General features: G+C 36.0%; 1 protein-coding gene across 1 annotated transcript; it reads left to right on the top strand.

Moving 5' to 3' along the window:
- Positions 1 to 2,510: 2,510 nt before the first annotated feature.
- itih5 (inter-alpha-trypsin inhibitor heavy chain 5) lies at positions 2,511 to 16,141 on the top strand. Its single transcript, XM_058773330.1, has 14 exons — positions 2,511 to 2,731; positions 2,818 to 2,856; positions 4,175 to 4,338; positions 4,711 to 4,821; positions 5,495 to 5,754; positions 5,945 to 6,114; positions 6,413 to 6,529; positions 6,783 to 6,954; positions 7,868 to 8,180; positions 9,148 to 9,776; positions 9,926 to 9,976; positions 11,499 to 11,615; positions 12,238 to 12,615; positions 15,163 to 16,141. The coding sequence occupies exons 1-14, from the start codon at positions 2,609 to 2,611 to the stop codon at positions 15,468 to 15,470; spliced, it is 2,952 nt and encodes a 983-aa protein (XP_058629313.1). The 5' UTR covers positions 2,511 to 2,608; the 3' UTR covers positions 15,471 to 16,141.
- The last annotated feature ends 659 nt before the right edge of the window (positions 16,142 to 16,800 follow it).

Here is a 16,800-nt window from a genome sequence, read left to right as displayed (position 1 = left end):
TTTGTGTTAATAAAAGAAAAAAAAAATCATTGTCTGAAGAGGATTAAATGTACTATTTTATAACAGCAATGACGATACAACGAGTATGAATATGTGCACATTCAAATCTAATTAATGATTAAATAAATAAATAAATAAATATAGTCTTAAAAATGTAGGCTTCCTTTTTTTTTTCATTTTTTTTTTTTTTTTTTTTTAATTATTTTATGATGATAGATATTTTTGTGAAAGTGACCCCAAAAATGAGTTATATAAAACATTTATCTAAGCCATATAGGTCAATTGAATGGTTAATTTGTTAATATTACCCAGAATATTGCCCAATCACCAGAAAATGAGGGCATGTCTATGGTTGTTGCAAACACAAGGTTATTCTCTTTTATTCTGGTTCCTACACACTGATTAAAAAAAAAAAAAAGGAGAGGAGAGGAGAGGAGAGGAAAAAAAGTTCTTGTAATTTTCTGCCAGGACATACAAAAAAAAAAAAAAGAACAAAAAAAAAAAAGGTGTTTTTAAATTTAAATAATAAACCAAGATAGACTGTTCAAAACAAAGGCAAAGGTGTTTGGACACATTATTTGCATAAATCAAGAATATTCATATTCCCTGATTGTTTATCATCTACCAGAAATCTGGGAGACTTGGGAATATTGTAGGATATTGGCCACTATTTGGACCAGGGATCAAATAAGAGAAATGCAAGAACAATTTCCATGCAGGTCGAATCCTATTATTTTAAAGGATAAATAATATAATGCCTTTCTGGACAGCAAATCAGGCCGATATTTCTTCTTTAACCCCTGCCTTTTCTTTTATTATTTCTTTTTTAACATCGTGGAAATAAAATCTCCTCCTCCAATCAATCAATCAACCAATCATCTTTAACAGATTAAATGTTTCTTATCACAGAGACAATGGAAGCAAGCCATTCTGCACTACAAAATGTCTGAGAAAACGTTCTGCGAGTTCCATAAAACTTGTCATCATTTCTTTCTAGTGAACCAGGAATGATCCTAAGCAAAATGTCAAAGCAAAATTAGGAAAATCCCAGCATACTGTTAAAGAAAAGTGCTAATTATTAATGTTATTTAAAATCGTGTGATATATTCAGATGAAACACATTTATGTACAGTGTTACATTTTTTTTTTTTTTTTTTTTAATTGAATTAGGCCTGGATTGCATTTGTTTCTGTTTAGGATATTATATCATTATCTGGACGACCATTCATTGGTATGGGCGCTCCCTTGTGTCTACACTTTGCTCATTTGTCATGGTCATACCCTATATATTTGATATAATAATTTTAATTGTGTAATACATTTGATTTTAGATTTATATATATTTGTCATTAATGATCTTGTAAATGGTCTCTATAAAACCCCCAAGAATGTCTAAATAAGGTAGAGATCACTATCTGTCACTGTGGCAGTGTAATTTTTATCTCCATATGCTCCATAACTTGTTGAGCCTGCAGCAAGTATTTTTAATTATGTACTATAGGCCTATATAGCAAACAGCCTTTACTTTCAATTAGCGCAAATAAACATGAATAAAAGACATTAGTGCACTGTGTCCAAAAAATAAAAAGAAAAGAAAAGCCAATACCATAGCCAAAGTCGATTAACTAAACCTCAGATGTGCAGATATCAGTCAGACAGAATCCTACCTTCGCGATAATCCGTCAGTCCTGTAGATGGCAGCAAAGACAGCGAAAATTCACGTTAGAAAATGAGGTTGGCGTGAAATAACCACTAACAGGCCGAATTAAATTAATTGATCAAAGTGTATTATCATCTTCCACCTTTTTCTGAGTGTTAATAACTTTTTAATGATCAGAAGAACGTTTTCCCGCCATAAAGAACATTTGCTTATTGAGTGCCTCACAAATTGTGGGATAACCAACCAAGTTGCTCAGAAGCTGTTGTGCTGGAAAAGTGATTTGTGACCTGAAAGGGTACAATCCACACCTACTACAAGTTATGCCAACAGCAACACTTAATAGAAACGTGAAAGAAGTTCAGAATTTAGGCTACTTGAATTTGAACACTAACAATGAAGCTAACAGGACAGCCTAAAAGTATGAAATAACGTAGGACATTCATTAAAATATGCAACCCTGCCTTAATATCCCGAGTTACTAAACCTACTCAACACTAAATTCGACTCAATCTAGAGAAGAAAAAAAAATGTTTAAAGTAAAACTTCGCGACTAGCGAGTTGCACAAACACTCAAATCAGAGTGAATTACATAGCCTATTGATTATTAAAGGTATCCAATAAAGACCAATATGGAACAGAAACAAATGTTTATGTGCAATGTAAATTGGTGTAGACATGCCAGCTCTTCTAAACTAAATTACCCAGATTATTCATTTGCGCAAAGTGCTTCAGAAGATAAAACAGGGGCCAATTTTGCATAGACAGATGAATGAGAATGTCGCAAGTGTCTAGACACCAAAAACACTGGAGCTTCCTCCCAAACACTTCATAGTGTCTTCGGATGGGTGGGACGCAATAACCGCCCTGTTCACACTCCAGGACCACTGAAGTACACTCGACCCACTCCAGAGAGCAGCCAGTGCGGGATATAACCTATCATATCCTAAGATGCTACTCATAGTCCTCGTCTTGTATTTGTGTCCGGTTTTTCAGTGCCAAACTGAGGATACTGAATTGTCGGAGGATGTGGGCTTTGAAGAATACACGATTTCTGACATGGATCCAAATTCTGTAGGATTTTTCTTGCATTTCATATATGAAAATGTCAGCATGAATAGTCATATCTAGGATCTCACCAGTCTTGTGTTTGTCTTAAGGCTCCTCTCAGAATCCCGCGGCAGGTGAAAACGACTAAGGTAAAGACGCGCGAAACCTGCGCTTTCTCTCCATCGGGGTTTTAAGTTTTAGTGACTAAAAGAGTCAAGATGACTTTTTGTTTTACACAGTCTATTGGGGAAATATAGCCTACATTATTGCCTTTTAGACGTCTGCATTTTATAGGCAATTCTCAACTATTCTTGCGCACACTTTAAGCGGTTGAAGGGGAGTGTTGTAACGCTTTTTTTCAACACCTGTTACTTAGTGATTTTTGGCCCTGTGTGTCTTAAACTTTGATATTATATTCCCATACTTGTCTGCTAGAAATCAGAGTAGGTTTGAAATCTCCACCTTATCTATAAAATGTAAACTACTGTCAAGTAGCCTACAAAAGTGTTGTTACAACCTACAACCAGATTGAGTTGTAACTGTGGGTGGTGTGGGTAGGGACACCAATGGAAAACAAGGCATTTATTCAAATCAAATACAATTTAATCACTTTCACAATTGTGTGGGCATACCTAAGCTACACTGTTCTATTATGCCCAGCATATATATTTATAGTAAGTAGACTGCATTGAAGTGTTACAATTCAATTTAACTGTTCTCAGGGCATTTTGTTTAATAAATGTCAAATTATGAAATTTTTATTGGGAGAAGATGTCTCATGATTGTTTAAATATAATAAATGTTCACAAATGAAACAATTATGATAAGTGTTGGCCCTTTGTTTCATGATTATTTTACTGTTTCAATTTTGCTGAAAAGTCGTCACATTTATATAGCGCTTTATACAATACAGACTGTTTCAAAGCAGCTTCACATTAATAAAAAACAGAATTAATGATGCAAATTGCATCAAATATGAGACAAATCCAAATTCTGCTGTAAGCTCTAAAAAGACAATTGTGTCATGATTCAGCTCAAGTCAGCTCAGTGTTGGTTCAGTTCATTTCAATAACTGTATAAAGTTCATTAATTATGAAAGAAGTTCAGTTCAACTAAGCAGCTCTACTGAAGATGACAATAGTGTCATTATTCAGCTCAAGTCAGTTTCCATGTTGAAAAGCCTGAGCTGTTCAATTAAAGGTTAGATTGTGAAAACTTACCCCATATAGTGTGACAACAAGCTCCATCGTTTTCTGGACCAGAGTTTACTACAGTTTAACTATATTGACAACAATTTATATTTTGGAGGAAACTGCATTTTTGTGAGGACTTGACCCAACAATTATTTGGTAATCAGCCCAGATCTTTAGGCAAACCACTTGGCTTCATCACACATGTTTTTATAACAACTATTCTAAATATTCATGTATGTTTTAATTATGGTCATAACTTGCTTCCGTCTGCCAGGAAACTAAACCTCACATTCAGGAGCTGTCGGTCCAGACCACCATCATTTCCCGCTATGCCTTCACTGCGGTGTCATGTAGCATGCTCAACAGACACTCGGCTGCTACCCAGGGGGTCTTTCAGTTCTACATCCCCACCGCTGCATACATCACCAACTTTACCATGTAAGTAAATATATACAAATCATAGGCAAATACCATAAATATTTGATTTCTACAATTTAGAAATAGTTTTTTATTTTGAGTAATAGAAATGTCTCCTAAGTAAATTTAGTGGTTTGGTCTTTAATAAAAAAATCTTCTGAGAATGACACAAGATATTTACTAAATATACTATGTTTTGCACTTTCAATTGGGCTGTTATTGGGTAAGTTGGTCAAAGACTCCAGTACTGTGTTTATATCTTGAGAGAGGTTATTGAAGGGCCTGGGAGAGTTTATTTTCTCATTAACCACAAGAAATATTTTTGGCAACATGTTGTTGTTTCCATGGCATTAATAAAAATGTTAATTTCATGCTGTTGGTATGGTGGCAAAGGATTGTGGGTGGACGAGTATTTCCCAGCCAGGTGAAGGCCAAAGAGAAGAAGATGAAGAAGGAAGGTGGAGAAAACAATGGCAAGAAGAACAAGAACACACCAGAGCAGAGGTGAAGATAGCGAGTTACCCTCAAATATCTGTGCCATTAAATTGAAAATGGCATTATTCATGTAGCTAGTTATAATTATTCAGCAAGATTCTCTTCAAACTGTGGTTCTGCCATGACTTCAGTTGTACTGGGTAAAGACTAGAAGGGATATGTATGGTACTACTGGGCATGCGCACATCAGTACAGTGTAATTTCTGTCACACTGTACAACAATAATTATTATATTTTCATTAATTTAAGGGGTAGGTTTAGGGTTGGGGTAGGTGTAGACATTAATAAAACACAATCTAATAGGTAGAAAATTAATTTCATTGTTCGTTTCCGGTCGGAGCTGTATCCCTTCTAACCACAACCATTGTACTGAAAGAAAATTTTACCACAGAAGAAGACCGTATATTTATACTCACTGTAGCACCCCTAGTGGCAAGCCTGAGAATTCAACGTGCGCTTTCATTGCGTTATTAGCTGTTGCAAAATTTTGAGCCTTTTATTGTTTAAATTCTTGCATGTGTATTTGATTTGCTTGTAAGTGAGTGAATGAGAAATATGAAATCTGAGATATATTTTCTCCCAAAGATTGGCTTTATTGAAAGGTGGTTTGGCAAACCTTGTGACTGATCATTTGGCAAGAGGTTCAGATTTTCAGAGTAATGTTTTCCTCTCTCCTTGTCAGCGAGGGTGAGATGGAGGTGTTTCGAATGGAAGTCACCATTCCTGGACGCAACCGCGCTATGTTCCTCCTGACCTACGAAGAGCTGCTGCAGAGACGATTGGGCCGTTACGAGCATGTGATTAGTGTTCGGCCAATGCAATTGGTCAGCAGACTCAGCGTGGGCGTTACTATAGTGGAGCACTCTCGCATCACTTACCTTGAAGTCTTACCCCTACGAAATGGCAAAACTCCATCTTCCAATGGCAATGGGAAAGCAGATGGTAACCAGCTGTATCCAATTTGATTCTTGAGTGTATATTTAGATGTGCTGTCATTGGTATGGTTTCAAAAATTTGGCAATATTGCAACATTTAACCTCAAAAACTGCAAGATAGATGACACCGGTTCCAGTTACATTTCTTCCACTTTTGGCTGTTTTTAAAAGAGTAAATGATCATTGTTTACATCCAGGTAAAGTAGGACCACCAGTTTCCACAGTAGTCAACCAAAATGAAACCTTCTGCAAGATCAGCTTCACTCCCAACATTGCCCAGCAGGCCAAGATTGCGACCAACGGCATGCTGGGAGAATTTGTGGTGCGCTATGATGTAGAGAGAGAAATCGGCATCGGAGATGTACAGGTATCCACACACTCAATATATTTGATTGTAAATTATTATTAACATACATGCCTTCTCATAGACACTGTGTTATTTATTGTCTTTATCTTTGAAATGTAAGTTATTTCGCTTTTTTGTCTTTTCACTTTTCATTTCATTTTATTATGCTTTTTATTCACTCCCAACATTTTTGAAGTCCATTCAGAAAGTGAAATCAGTGAAGACTTCAGACTCCTCCAGCACACTGAGCTCATTGCTTTCTTGTGTACACACACTTTACAAAGATTAAATGGCTGTAAAAGTATCTGCTTTCTTTCAGGTTCTAGATGGACATTTTGTACACTATTTTGCCCCCAAAGACCTGCCTGTTGTGTCGAAGAATGTTGTATTTGTGATTGATACCAGCGCTTCCATGGTTGGAACCAAAATCAGACAGGTAAATACTCTGTCATCAACACAGATTGAAGCAATCAGTTCTCCACACTTAGATGAATGACACTAAAATTAATATTCAGCATTTCTGGTCTTCAGAGTTGCAGTGTGTTGTTCTCTGATGGAGGGAATGATATTGCGATCCGTTTTTTCCCAGCTGGTTATTGTGATCTCATAGCTGGACACGCACATGCATACACCCATCTCATAGCAGAATAACAGAGTTCAATAGTTCTCTTTTAATATCTCTCATGCAGACCAAAGAAGCTCTGTTCACGATCCTACGCGAGCTGCGGCCCAATGATCACTTCAATTTTGTCACTTTTTCCAATCGCATCCGTGTATGGCAGCCGGGCAAACTTGTGCCTGTCACACCCAACAATGTACGTGATGCCAAGAAGTTCATCTACATGATCTCACCCACTGGAGGTAGAAAATCTTACACACTCCTAAACACACCCGTTACACATTTAAACCATCTAATTTAATCCCATTTAAATCATTTAAAGCAAAAAAATAAAAAATAAAAATAATAATAATAATAAAAATAAAACAACTCTATGTGTTATTTTTAACTGAAATAAATATGAAATAAAATAAATTACCAAAATGTCAGGTGTTCTCTAACCTCATCAGGCATTATAGGAGAAAATATAGAGCTGTTAAACTGGCAAATGGAGGTTTCAAAAAGTATTGAATAAAAGGGTGCCATTAATTGTGGCCAATGTGTATTAGCGAAAAACATTTATTTCATAATGATATTTTAAATTCTTATTATCCAATGAAAGATTAGATTTTTGTGAATTTTTTAAATAAAAGATCAAAAGGATTAACAATACAGATTAATTTTCACAGCCGCCTTTGGTCATATTTACCAAGGGTTTTTGACCATGACTGTAGATAGACAGACAGACAGATAATGTAAAATATATATGAAAAATATGTAATTCCATCTTTCCATGGAATTCTGTAAAATAAAATATTTTTTAAGAATTTGTACAAAGAAGCCATACATAATGCACCAAAAAGTAAAACATTTTCATCATAAAAGAGATGTATTAAAGTCATTGTACAGCATGTGTGAATTGCATTCTTAAAAATATTCATGAATAAATTAATAGATAGGACAAAAAAAAAGAAATAACATCAACTGTGCAAAAGTTGAATGGTCTAGTTTTATATTTTTTTATTGTTTTTTTTTTGGTCCTTTTTTGGAGCTTAACCAACGCGGTTACTATGAACTGTTGGTATACTGATATGGAATGACATGAGGATAATTAAATAATGACAGAGTTAAAATTTTTGTTGAACTCATTTCCTCTTTCATTTAAAATCTTCTAAGGCACTGACATCAATGGTGGCATTCAGACAGGCTCGGCCTTACTCAGTGACTACCTCTCCAGCAAAGAAGAGTCCCATCACAACAGCGTGTCACTTATAATCTTCCTGACCGATGGGCGGCCCACCGTTGGTGTGGTTCAGAGCCCGGTCATCATTGGCAACACCAAAGCAGCAGTGCAAGAGAGGTTCTGCCTCTTCACGATTGGGATGGGTGATGACGTGGACTACAGGCTCTTGGAGAGGATGTCCCTGGAGAACTGTGGAACCATGAGGAGAATCCCAGAGGATGCAGATGCCAGTGTCATGCTAAAAGGGTGAGTCTATGAACCAGTTAAAGTGTAACTTCAGGCAAAAATAAACATTTTGTCATCATATACTCATCCTCATGTTGTTCTAATCCCATAAGACTTCATTATTTTTGTGGAACACAAAAGGAGAAGTTTAGCAGAATGTCCCAGGTGTTATTTTGAACAACATGAAGTTTCAAAAATGACAAAAACACTTCAAAGTAAAAATAAAGTATTATTTTAAAGTGTTACCAGAGGATTTGAGTCAGATAACAGGGCCTAAAGTTAATGCTCACCAAGTGCCAAATACGAGTAAAATTCAGAACTGGTGAGTATATGAAACCGTTTTGCTCACCAGTTTGCCAGGAGTTTTTTATTTTATTTTTTTAAAACTAATTAATTCAAATTTAATTAATTAATTTTGGCCAGTACATTTTCTCAAGCCCCTGGCCAATGGCAGGTGGTTGGTTTTAGGCAGATTATCCAAAACAAGACAAGACAAGACAAAATAAAATTAAATTAATGTTGCTGCTAATCTGAAAAAAAAGAGCCTAGGGCAATCTTATATTAGCTACGCACAAGACAACACAATGTTGCACAAAACAAACCAAAAACAAAAATTTTGTAAGCACCCTAGAAACCATCTAGCAACACCCTAACAACCATATAGAAATGCACTAAAACACTCAGACCATCAACTGCATAGCAACACCCTGGCAACTATTAATAATATGAGGCATGTATGTTAGCATGTGTGGTGTTTGGGACAAAAATAACCCTTAAAGGCAAGGTTAAAGGTCAAAAGTCACCATTGGAAGACAAATATTTACACAAGGCTTAACAATTGGGCCCCACTCTAAAAGTTCAACAAGTTTAAGGTAAAGAATACATAACTTATTAACCCACAATCTGAAGCAACAGTGTTGCATCGTGACCTTATTATTCTTTTTCTCCTCTCTTTCCTGCCTATCTTTCACCTACTATTTCTCTATAGCTTCTACGATGAGATTGGCACTCCGCTGTTATCCGACATCCGGGTGGAATACTCTGAGGATGCTGTGGAATACATCACCCAGAACCTTTTCACAAATTACTTCAACGGCTCTGAGCTCGTTGTAGCCGGAAAACTGAGCAATCGCAGCTCAGACTCGCTGCACGTTCAGGTTACCGCCAGCAACAGCGAGCGAAGCATTGTGCTGGAGAAAGACGTGTCAATACACGAGCAAGAGCAGGAAACCGAACGGCGGCTAGCAGAAGCGGAGGCGGGTCCGAACGCGAATGGTTACGTGGAAAGACTGTGGGGATACCTGAGCGTTAAAGATGGGCTAAAAGGACGACTGCGCAGCCAGACGAGCGCAGAGCGGGAAAATTACACACAACATGCTACAAATCTTTCATTAACGTATAATTTCCTCACACCACTCACCCAAATGATAGTGGAGAAGCCACAAGTGCTGGCCGATGGAACTTTGGCACAGGCACAGAAAGAGGCAGAGGCCACCAAGGCTCCGCCCCCTGCCGAATCATCCAATCAGCTGTCGGAAGACGACAACAGTCTAACACCCCAGAGCCTGCAGAGAAATCAACCGCCCAAGCCGATTTCTGCAGTCTCCAAGGCAACAAGTGTGTTTATTTAATTTGGACAGAAAGTAAAACATTTGTTTTAGATCAGATTTAGGATCATTATGATTGTCATTACACAATCGGTCTTGAAAATGTTAAGGTGACTCAAACGATCCATGACGATTTCAATGTTTTCCATTTATCTCCAGGTGGTGTCAGCAAACCCGCCAAAACATCTGTCACCTTATCCAAAACATCCGGTATTTCTCAATTTTTCTACATCTGCTTTGCATTTCAGTGCGAATGTGAGTGAGTGTAGTTGGAATGGCAGTAGCGTCTGTTCACATCGACTGGGCAGCTTGTAATTTGTTCTGTTCAGGTAAAGGGGCCTCAGAACACAGTTAATTGCTACTGACAGTTGTGTATGGGCTCTAATTCACAGGCCTGTCTTTGGGGGTTGATGAGAAAAAGGCAAGATTTTAACAAACCCCTTAAATATTACACTTCAGAGAATCAGTGCATAACTCATTGCTTTCTCTTAGTACTATGGATATGAATTAAGCCTCAAATTGTGCATCCTTATTAATTTTATTTTCAATTTCAAAATATGTTATTGGCATGATTGTTACACACAATACTGCCAAAGCATCAATACAAACAATACAAGCAGTGACCAAAAACAGAAAAAGAAAAGATAGTGATATTGATAATTAAACGTTAAAGGAAAAAAGTGAGAAATAAAAGAAGTAGAGGGTGCCACAAATGCTAACAAAACAAAATGTTAAACAAACAAACAGCTGCATAGCAACACAATATAACGCCAAAGCATCAATACAAACAGTGAACAAAAACAAAAAACAAAATATAGTGATATTGATAAATAAAAGTAAAAGAAAAAGTGAAAAGATAAAAGCAGCTAAAAGTGCCACTAATGCTAACAAATAAAATGCAAAACAAACAGCTGCATAACAACACACACACTATTGCCAAACTATCAATACAAACAATACAAGCAAAGCAAAGCAGTGACTAAAAACAAAAAAGAAAATATAGTGATATTGACAAATAAAAGTAAAAGAAAAAAGTGATCAAAAAAGTAGAAGGTGCAAGTATTGCTAACAAGATGTAAAACAAATCAAAATGAAACAAAACTAAAAAACAAAACGAAACAAGAAGGTAGGCTTTTTGAAAGTAAGCAAGCACACTAGAAACACCTTAGCAACCTCATAAAAATACACTAAAACACTCTGCATAGCAACACCCTGCCAACCATTAATATTATGGAGTAAGTATGTTAGTGTGTTTGGCATTTTGTCATATGCACAAAACATTAGAATACATTCCAAGTCAGTATTTGTGCATGAGGGGTTAAACATGGTATTCACAGTATTCGCAAATAATCTTTTTCAATTTTGAATGGGGGAAGTCTGTTAGATGCATGTATCAGATGAACAAAACTTGGCCTCCATTCGAGTTGAATCTGAAAGCCACTTTTCCGTTGGCATGATTTGTGATCTCATATAAAATGTTGCATAAGAGGAGAACTACACATCAGACTTGCTAAATGTGAGAATTCACAGGGGTTGTTCAGGTTGCGCATAACTGACGAGCTTGCGTAATTTGATTTACTTGCATGCAACAAAGTCAAGTATTTAACCACAACTTTTAGAAAGAAAAAAGTGCAATATATTCACACAATGTTCTACAAATGGTCCATATTCAAGTCAAAATTGATTAAATTATATTTTCTGTCTCATTCATTATCTTCCTATCTGTCTTTAGCTGATGGCGACCCTCATTTTGTGGTGGAGGTTCCTCACAGTAAACTGACAATGTGTTTCAACATTAATGGGGAGCCAGGACACATTCTCAGACTGGTGACTGACCATAAACACTCAGGTAAACAACTGAAATACACCTTTTTTTTTTAGGAAGTATTTACACATTATTTTACAAGTATTCAACTACACCTTTTGCTATTTATTGATATTAGAGACAATTCTTGGAAAATTTAAAGGGATAGTTCACCAAAGAAAGAAAATGTAATTTATGCACCCTTAAGTTGTTCCAAACCTGTCAGAATTTCTTTATTATGCTAAACACAAGAGAAGATATTTAGAAGAATGTTGGTACTCAAATAGTTGACAGTTGCCATTGACTTCCATAGTATTATTTTTTTTTTTTCTCCCACACTATGGAAGTCAATAGCTACCGGCAACTGTTTGGTTACCAACATTCTTCAAAATGATTCTTTGGTGTTCAACAGCTGAAACACATTTATACAGGTTTGGAACAACTTCATTTTTGCATTCCCAACTATCCCTTTAATATTTACTTTACATTTAATATTTATAATATTTTTACGATATTTAATATTTATTGTTATTATTTTTTTTAATTGTGTAAACTGTCATCTCACATTATAGTTTTACTTTATATTTACACAATTGTATTAATATTTAACATTTTTATAACATGGAGCCTATACATTAATATATATGTATGTATTTGTTCCCGTTAGGCGTGACTGTGAACGGAGCACTGATTGGAGCTCCCGCTCCGGCTGGCAGTCATAAAGACCAGAGGACATATTTCAGCACCATAACTATAGTAGCCGATAAACCACGCCGCTCTTACATTGAAGTGACCCCACAAAAAGTCATACTGGACGACCGGGAGCGGATGATCCTTCCATCCAGCTCCAGCATTTCCATCGAAACCGCAAACCTGGCTGTGGTCATTATTGCTAACACAAACCTGACAGTGACCATCCAAGGAACTATCCAGTTTGTTATCTTATTCCACCATTACAAAAACCCAGCGCCCTATCAGCGGGATCACCTGGGGTTTTACATCGCTAACAGCAAAGGATTGAGCAAGGAGACGCATGGGTTGCTAGGTAAGCAGTAAGCATGCATACACATGTTTTAAAATCTAGTTGTAATGTTGCTGGAACTTGAGAAAACATGCAGAGGTGATCTATATGCAGGGAGTTTAATTAAAGGTAGAGTATAGGCGATTTCGGAAAGGCTGGCAATAGCAAGCTAGCTTTGAAAGCAAGATCCCACCCTCGCTGCAAATCACTCTCCAAAGCCACGCCTCCTCCAAAACACATGAACGCACACAGGCAGATCAGAGGCTAACCAGCGATACGATGAGAGATGGCGTTGGTGGAGGTTTAATGCAACGCTTTCAAGTCTCATTAACTGGTGAGGAAACATTACAATAATAGCGCCTTTCATTCTCGCTGGAATGTGCTGATGACGTATCATGTCTGTGCGAACAGGGTGCACAGAGGTATGCAAATACATACGTTGACAGGCAGGTAGGACAGCCTATCGTAGCTCTCGGACCGAGGGATATGATTGGATGAACATTTTATGGTCCTATGCCTTCCAATAGGGGTGTAATGATACACATATTCGGTACTCGTTCGGTATGAGGATTTCGGTTCGGTACGCATTACAAACCGAATGATTCGTGGACTAATCCTATTACATTTGGAAAGTAAATGAGCTTAAAGTGTGTGAAATATAATGTTCTCAGTGCCACTGCGCTCAACAAGGCAACCCAAAAAACGTAACGGGCAATGTGCTGTCTGCCCAGTGGCGTGATAACCTCCCCTTGCTGGGTTGCGTCGAAAGACAATGATCTTGTATCAACAATAGCCAGAGATATTGTCAAAAAATTTATTATTGCCAATATTAAGAGGATTTGGCATTTCCAATTAATGTAGGCCTGTTATATTCTTATTTTATTAGGTCTATTATTATTAGGAAGTTACTTTTATTATTAAATTAAAATTACAATTAATTTGCCCCGCAATAATTACCGCATAACTGACCTGCAAGGATAACAAAAGATTAGTCTATTTAGTCTAATCTACTTTGAGATTGCTATCAGGATGTGAAGAGACTTTCAACCATCATAACAAAAAAATGTTTTTGAACCAAATCATCTACCCTGCCTTTAAGTAAAAAAATAAATAAAGAACCAGAAACACTGAGAACCAGGGGCAAAACTTGGACAGAATGGCAACCATTACGATCAACCTCCTGACAAAGAAACAAGTGAAACACTAGGGCTATATTTATTTATATATATATATATACACACCACCCATTGGCCCGACAACGGAATCCAACAGCATGGGTGAAGGTTGTACGTCATTTATTTGCGCTTCTACAAAGTTAATAATTAGGACTTACTTAATAACCTGATTTATTAGGACTGAGTTTAAAGCTTATTGTAGCTCCATGACTCCAACAATTGGAGATTGTAATTGTTTAAATTTGACTATATTAATGATTAACGGCTGATCATAAGATTAGTTGTGGCCTGATTTAGATGTTTGATTATTCTGGACATCCCACACTTTCAATGATTCATTCATCAGGGACCTGATTGAGTCTCGCATCACACAGCAATGTGCAGAGCTCCAGAGACTCACACACACTGTTGGGGGGGTTTCATGTTACAGAATAGATAGGAAAACATTATCACCAGAGACCTTGATAGACACACGTCTCAATAGCAGAACAGAATTCTTCAACGATTTCAATCTTACTCATTGTTTAAGTGAAATTGAGACCATTTAACCAATTGACATTTAAAATGATGACAAACATGAAAGGGAAAAAGATACATCATATGTGGTATATTGACATTCTTAGTGAACTTTCAGTGACTTGAGCCTGGTAGAGGGGGAGAGGGAAAGCGGAGAGGGGGACTCATAAATAAGCAAGGAGAGACTTTTGGGCAAGGTGGTGTCCTTTGCTCTTTCTTGAGATCTTCTCTCCAGATTAGTGAGTTTTATGGTTTTATTGCAGGGTGTTTGATTTCATGTTCTGTCTTAGCAGGAAAACCATCCTTACACTGATTGGTGGAGATTTCTTTACAGAATCATGGGGAATGTTGTTTTTCACCAGGAATTCCACTGTTAAAAAAAATGCATGCTGACCGCTTTAACAGAAGCATAAACCATTGATTAACAACCTCAAAGCTCACAGTAGGTCTATGGGTTAATCAGTTCCCCCAGGGAGAAAATGAATGGTATTTTTAATTACAAGACCTGACTGTCTTTAATGTGTAAAGTTTGATGTTAGCATGTTGCTAAGCTAACATTTTAATGCTCTTGCCATAAAAAAAAAAAAAAAAAAAACAGTACACCAAATTTTAAATAAAAAGTCTACTGTACTGAGGTTCAACTTTTTTGCTGATACTTTTAAGTACTGAATGAAAATGTTTATTTATTTATAAGCCACATTTCTCTCACTTTGTTGACTTAAATTGTTGCTGCAGTACATTTTGACCATGTTTTCTCCACAAACATGCACATGAAACCTAAATGATAGCAGTAGGCAGCGCAGTAGGCTTTGGAACAGATCTACAAATGCAAATTGCAATTTCTATATATTAACTGAGAGATACTTTTTTGTACTTACAGGCCAGTTCCTTTATGAAGACATTGGATTGACGCAGCTTCCAGGAAATTTCAGCATGGCTGGAGTAAACAGCACACAGGAAACACTAGGGAAAAATATCACTCTAACAAGTTACCCTGCCTTAAAGCTGAAGGATCGCACTGTCACTGTCATAAAGAAGAGCAGGCGAATCTACTCTGGAAAGCAGACTGTTGACTGCTGGTTTGCCAAAAATAATGCGGCTAAACTGATTGATGGACAATACAGTGATTACGTTGTGTCACATCTGTTTGACACAGGAGACTGGGCTAATGGAACCAACACACACTGAGACAAACACACACACACACTATAATTCTACTGGACTGATGGGTCATGACCCAGATATATTCACACAAACACTTTAAAAACCATCACAAAAACCCATAAGCAGTATTTTAAGTACATGATTTATATTTAGTAATGTCTGAATGTGTTACTTTACTGTTTTTATTGTAGTCATCTACAAATATATATTATATATTTTTAGGTAATATAATAAGACAAGGAAAACATTTTGTACTAATAAATTAAATGTTAATGTTAATAAGCTGTCTTCTTCTTAAAGTAGTATAAATCTTTGTAGAGAAAATTATTTTAAAATGAAATTAGACAAAACTACCATGACCTCTGAGATTAAGTGATGAAATATGCTTCTAATTTTAATTCTAAAACCAAACGGTTGTATTGTTGAATTCTCAGTAAAGTACTACACTACCCATAATCCACCAATCAGAGAGAGAGAGAGAGAGAGAGAGAGAGAGAGAGAGAGAGAGAGAGAGAGATAGATAGATAGATAGATAGATAGATAGATAGATAGATAGATAGATAGATAGATAGATAGATAGATAGAAAACATGATACATGATATTTTGAAATATTAGTAATTTTTTATTAGTTATAAACTTACTGAATTTTAATTATGATTCAGCTTCAGTTCAAGAAATAAATTCAGATTTAAAATTTTTTAAATAATTATTGTCAGGGATGTATGATATATAGGTACAATATTGGTCATATATTGGTCATTATTAATTATTTCAGCAGATACTTATTCAATATCATTCAATGTGGCAAAACAATTGTCACTGTATCCACACTTATTTTGTCAATATTTACAGTATATTGTATTCTGACTATTACTGATAAATGGTGATCATTTCTTTTTTAATTGTAAAAATAGCTCTGAATTTAATTTTTTAAATATGTGCCGTTTATTGGTTATGCAAAACATAGAAATAATCATCTTATCAGACAGAATTTTGATGACATGCATCCTTTTGATTTACTAATGTTACTGATGTTTATTAAAGTTAAATAATAATGTTTTTTTTTTGTTGTTGTTTTTAAATCGTATGTATTTTTTTAAATTCTTAATTGCTTGAAATATACTGTTGTCTAAAGAGATTATTAATTAGAAAAATACTTACAGGACCTGCCTACTTCAAAAGTGGACCATTATTGTGGCAAATAGAAAAGGTCACTATTAGCAAGGAGAAAAATGTTTAATGTTAAACAAATGTACTCTCCCAAAAAAAGGTCACGTTACCCTTTCAAAAGATACACCTTTGTACCTTATTTACCCCTAAAGGGTGCATATTAGTAGCTTATATTAGTACCTA

The sequence above is a fragment of the Onychostoma macrolepis genome, chromosome 04, assembly GCF_012432095.1.
Source record: "Onychostoma macrolepis isolate SWU-2019 chromosome 04, ASM1243209v1, whole genome shotgun sequence".
NCBI classification, from domain to species: domain Eukaryota; kingdom Metazoa; phylum Chordata; class Actinopteri; order Cypriniformes; family Cyprinidae; genus Onychostoma; species Onychostoma macrolepis.
The sequence above is the reverse complement of the archived record's forward strand: the minus strand, read 5'-3'. Positions and strand labels throughout refer to the sequence as shown.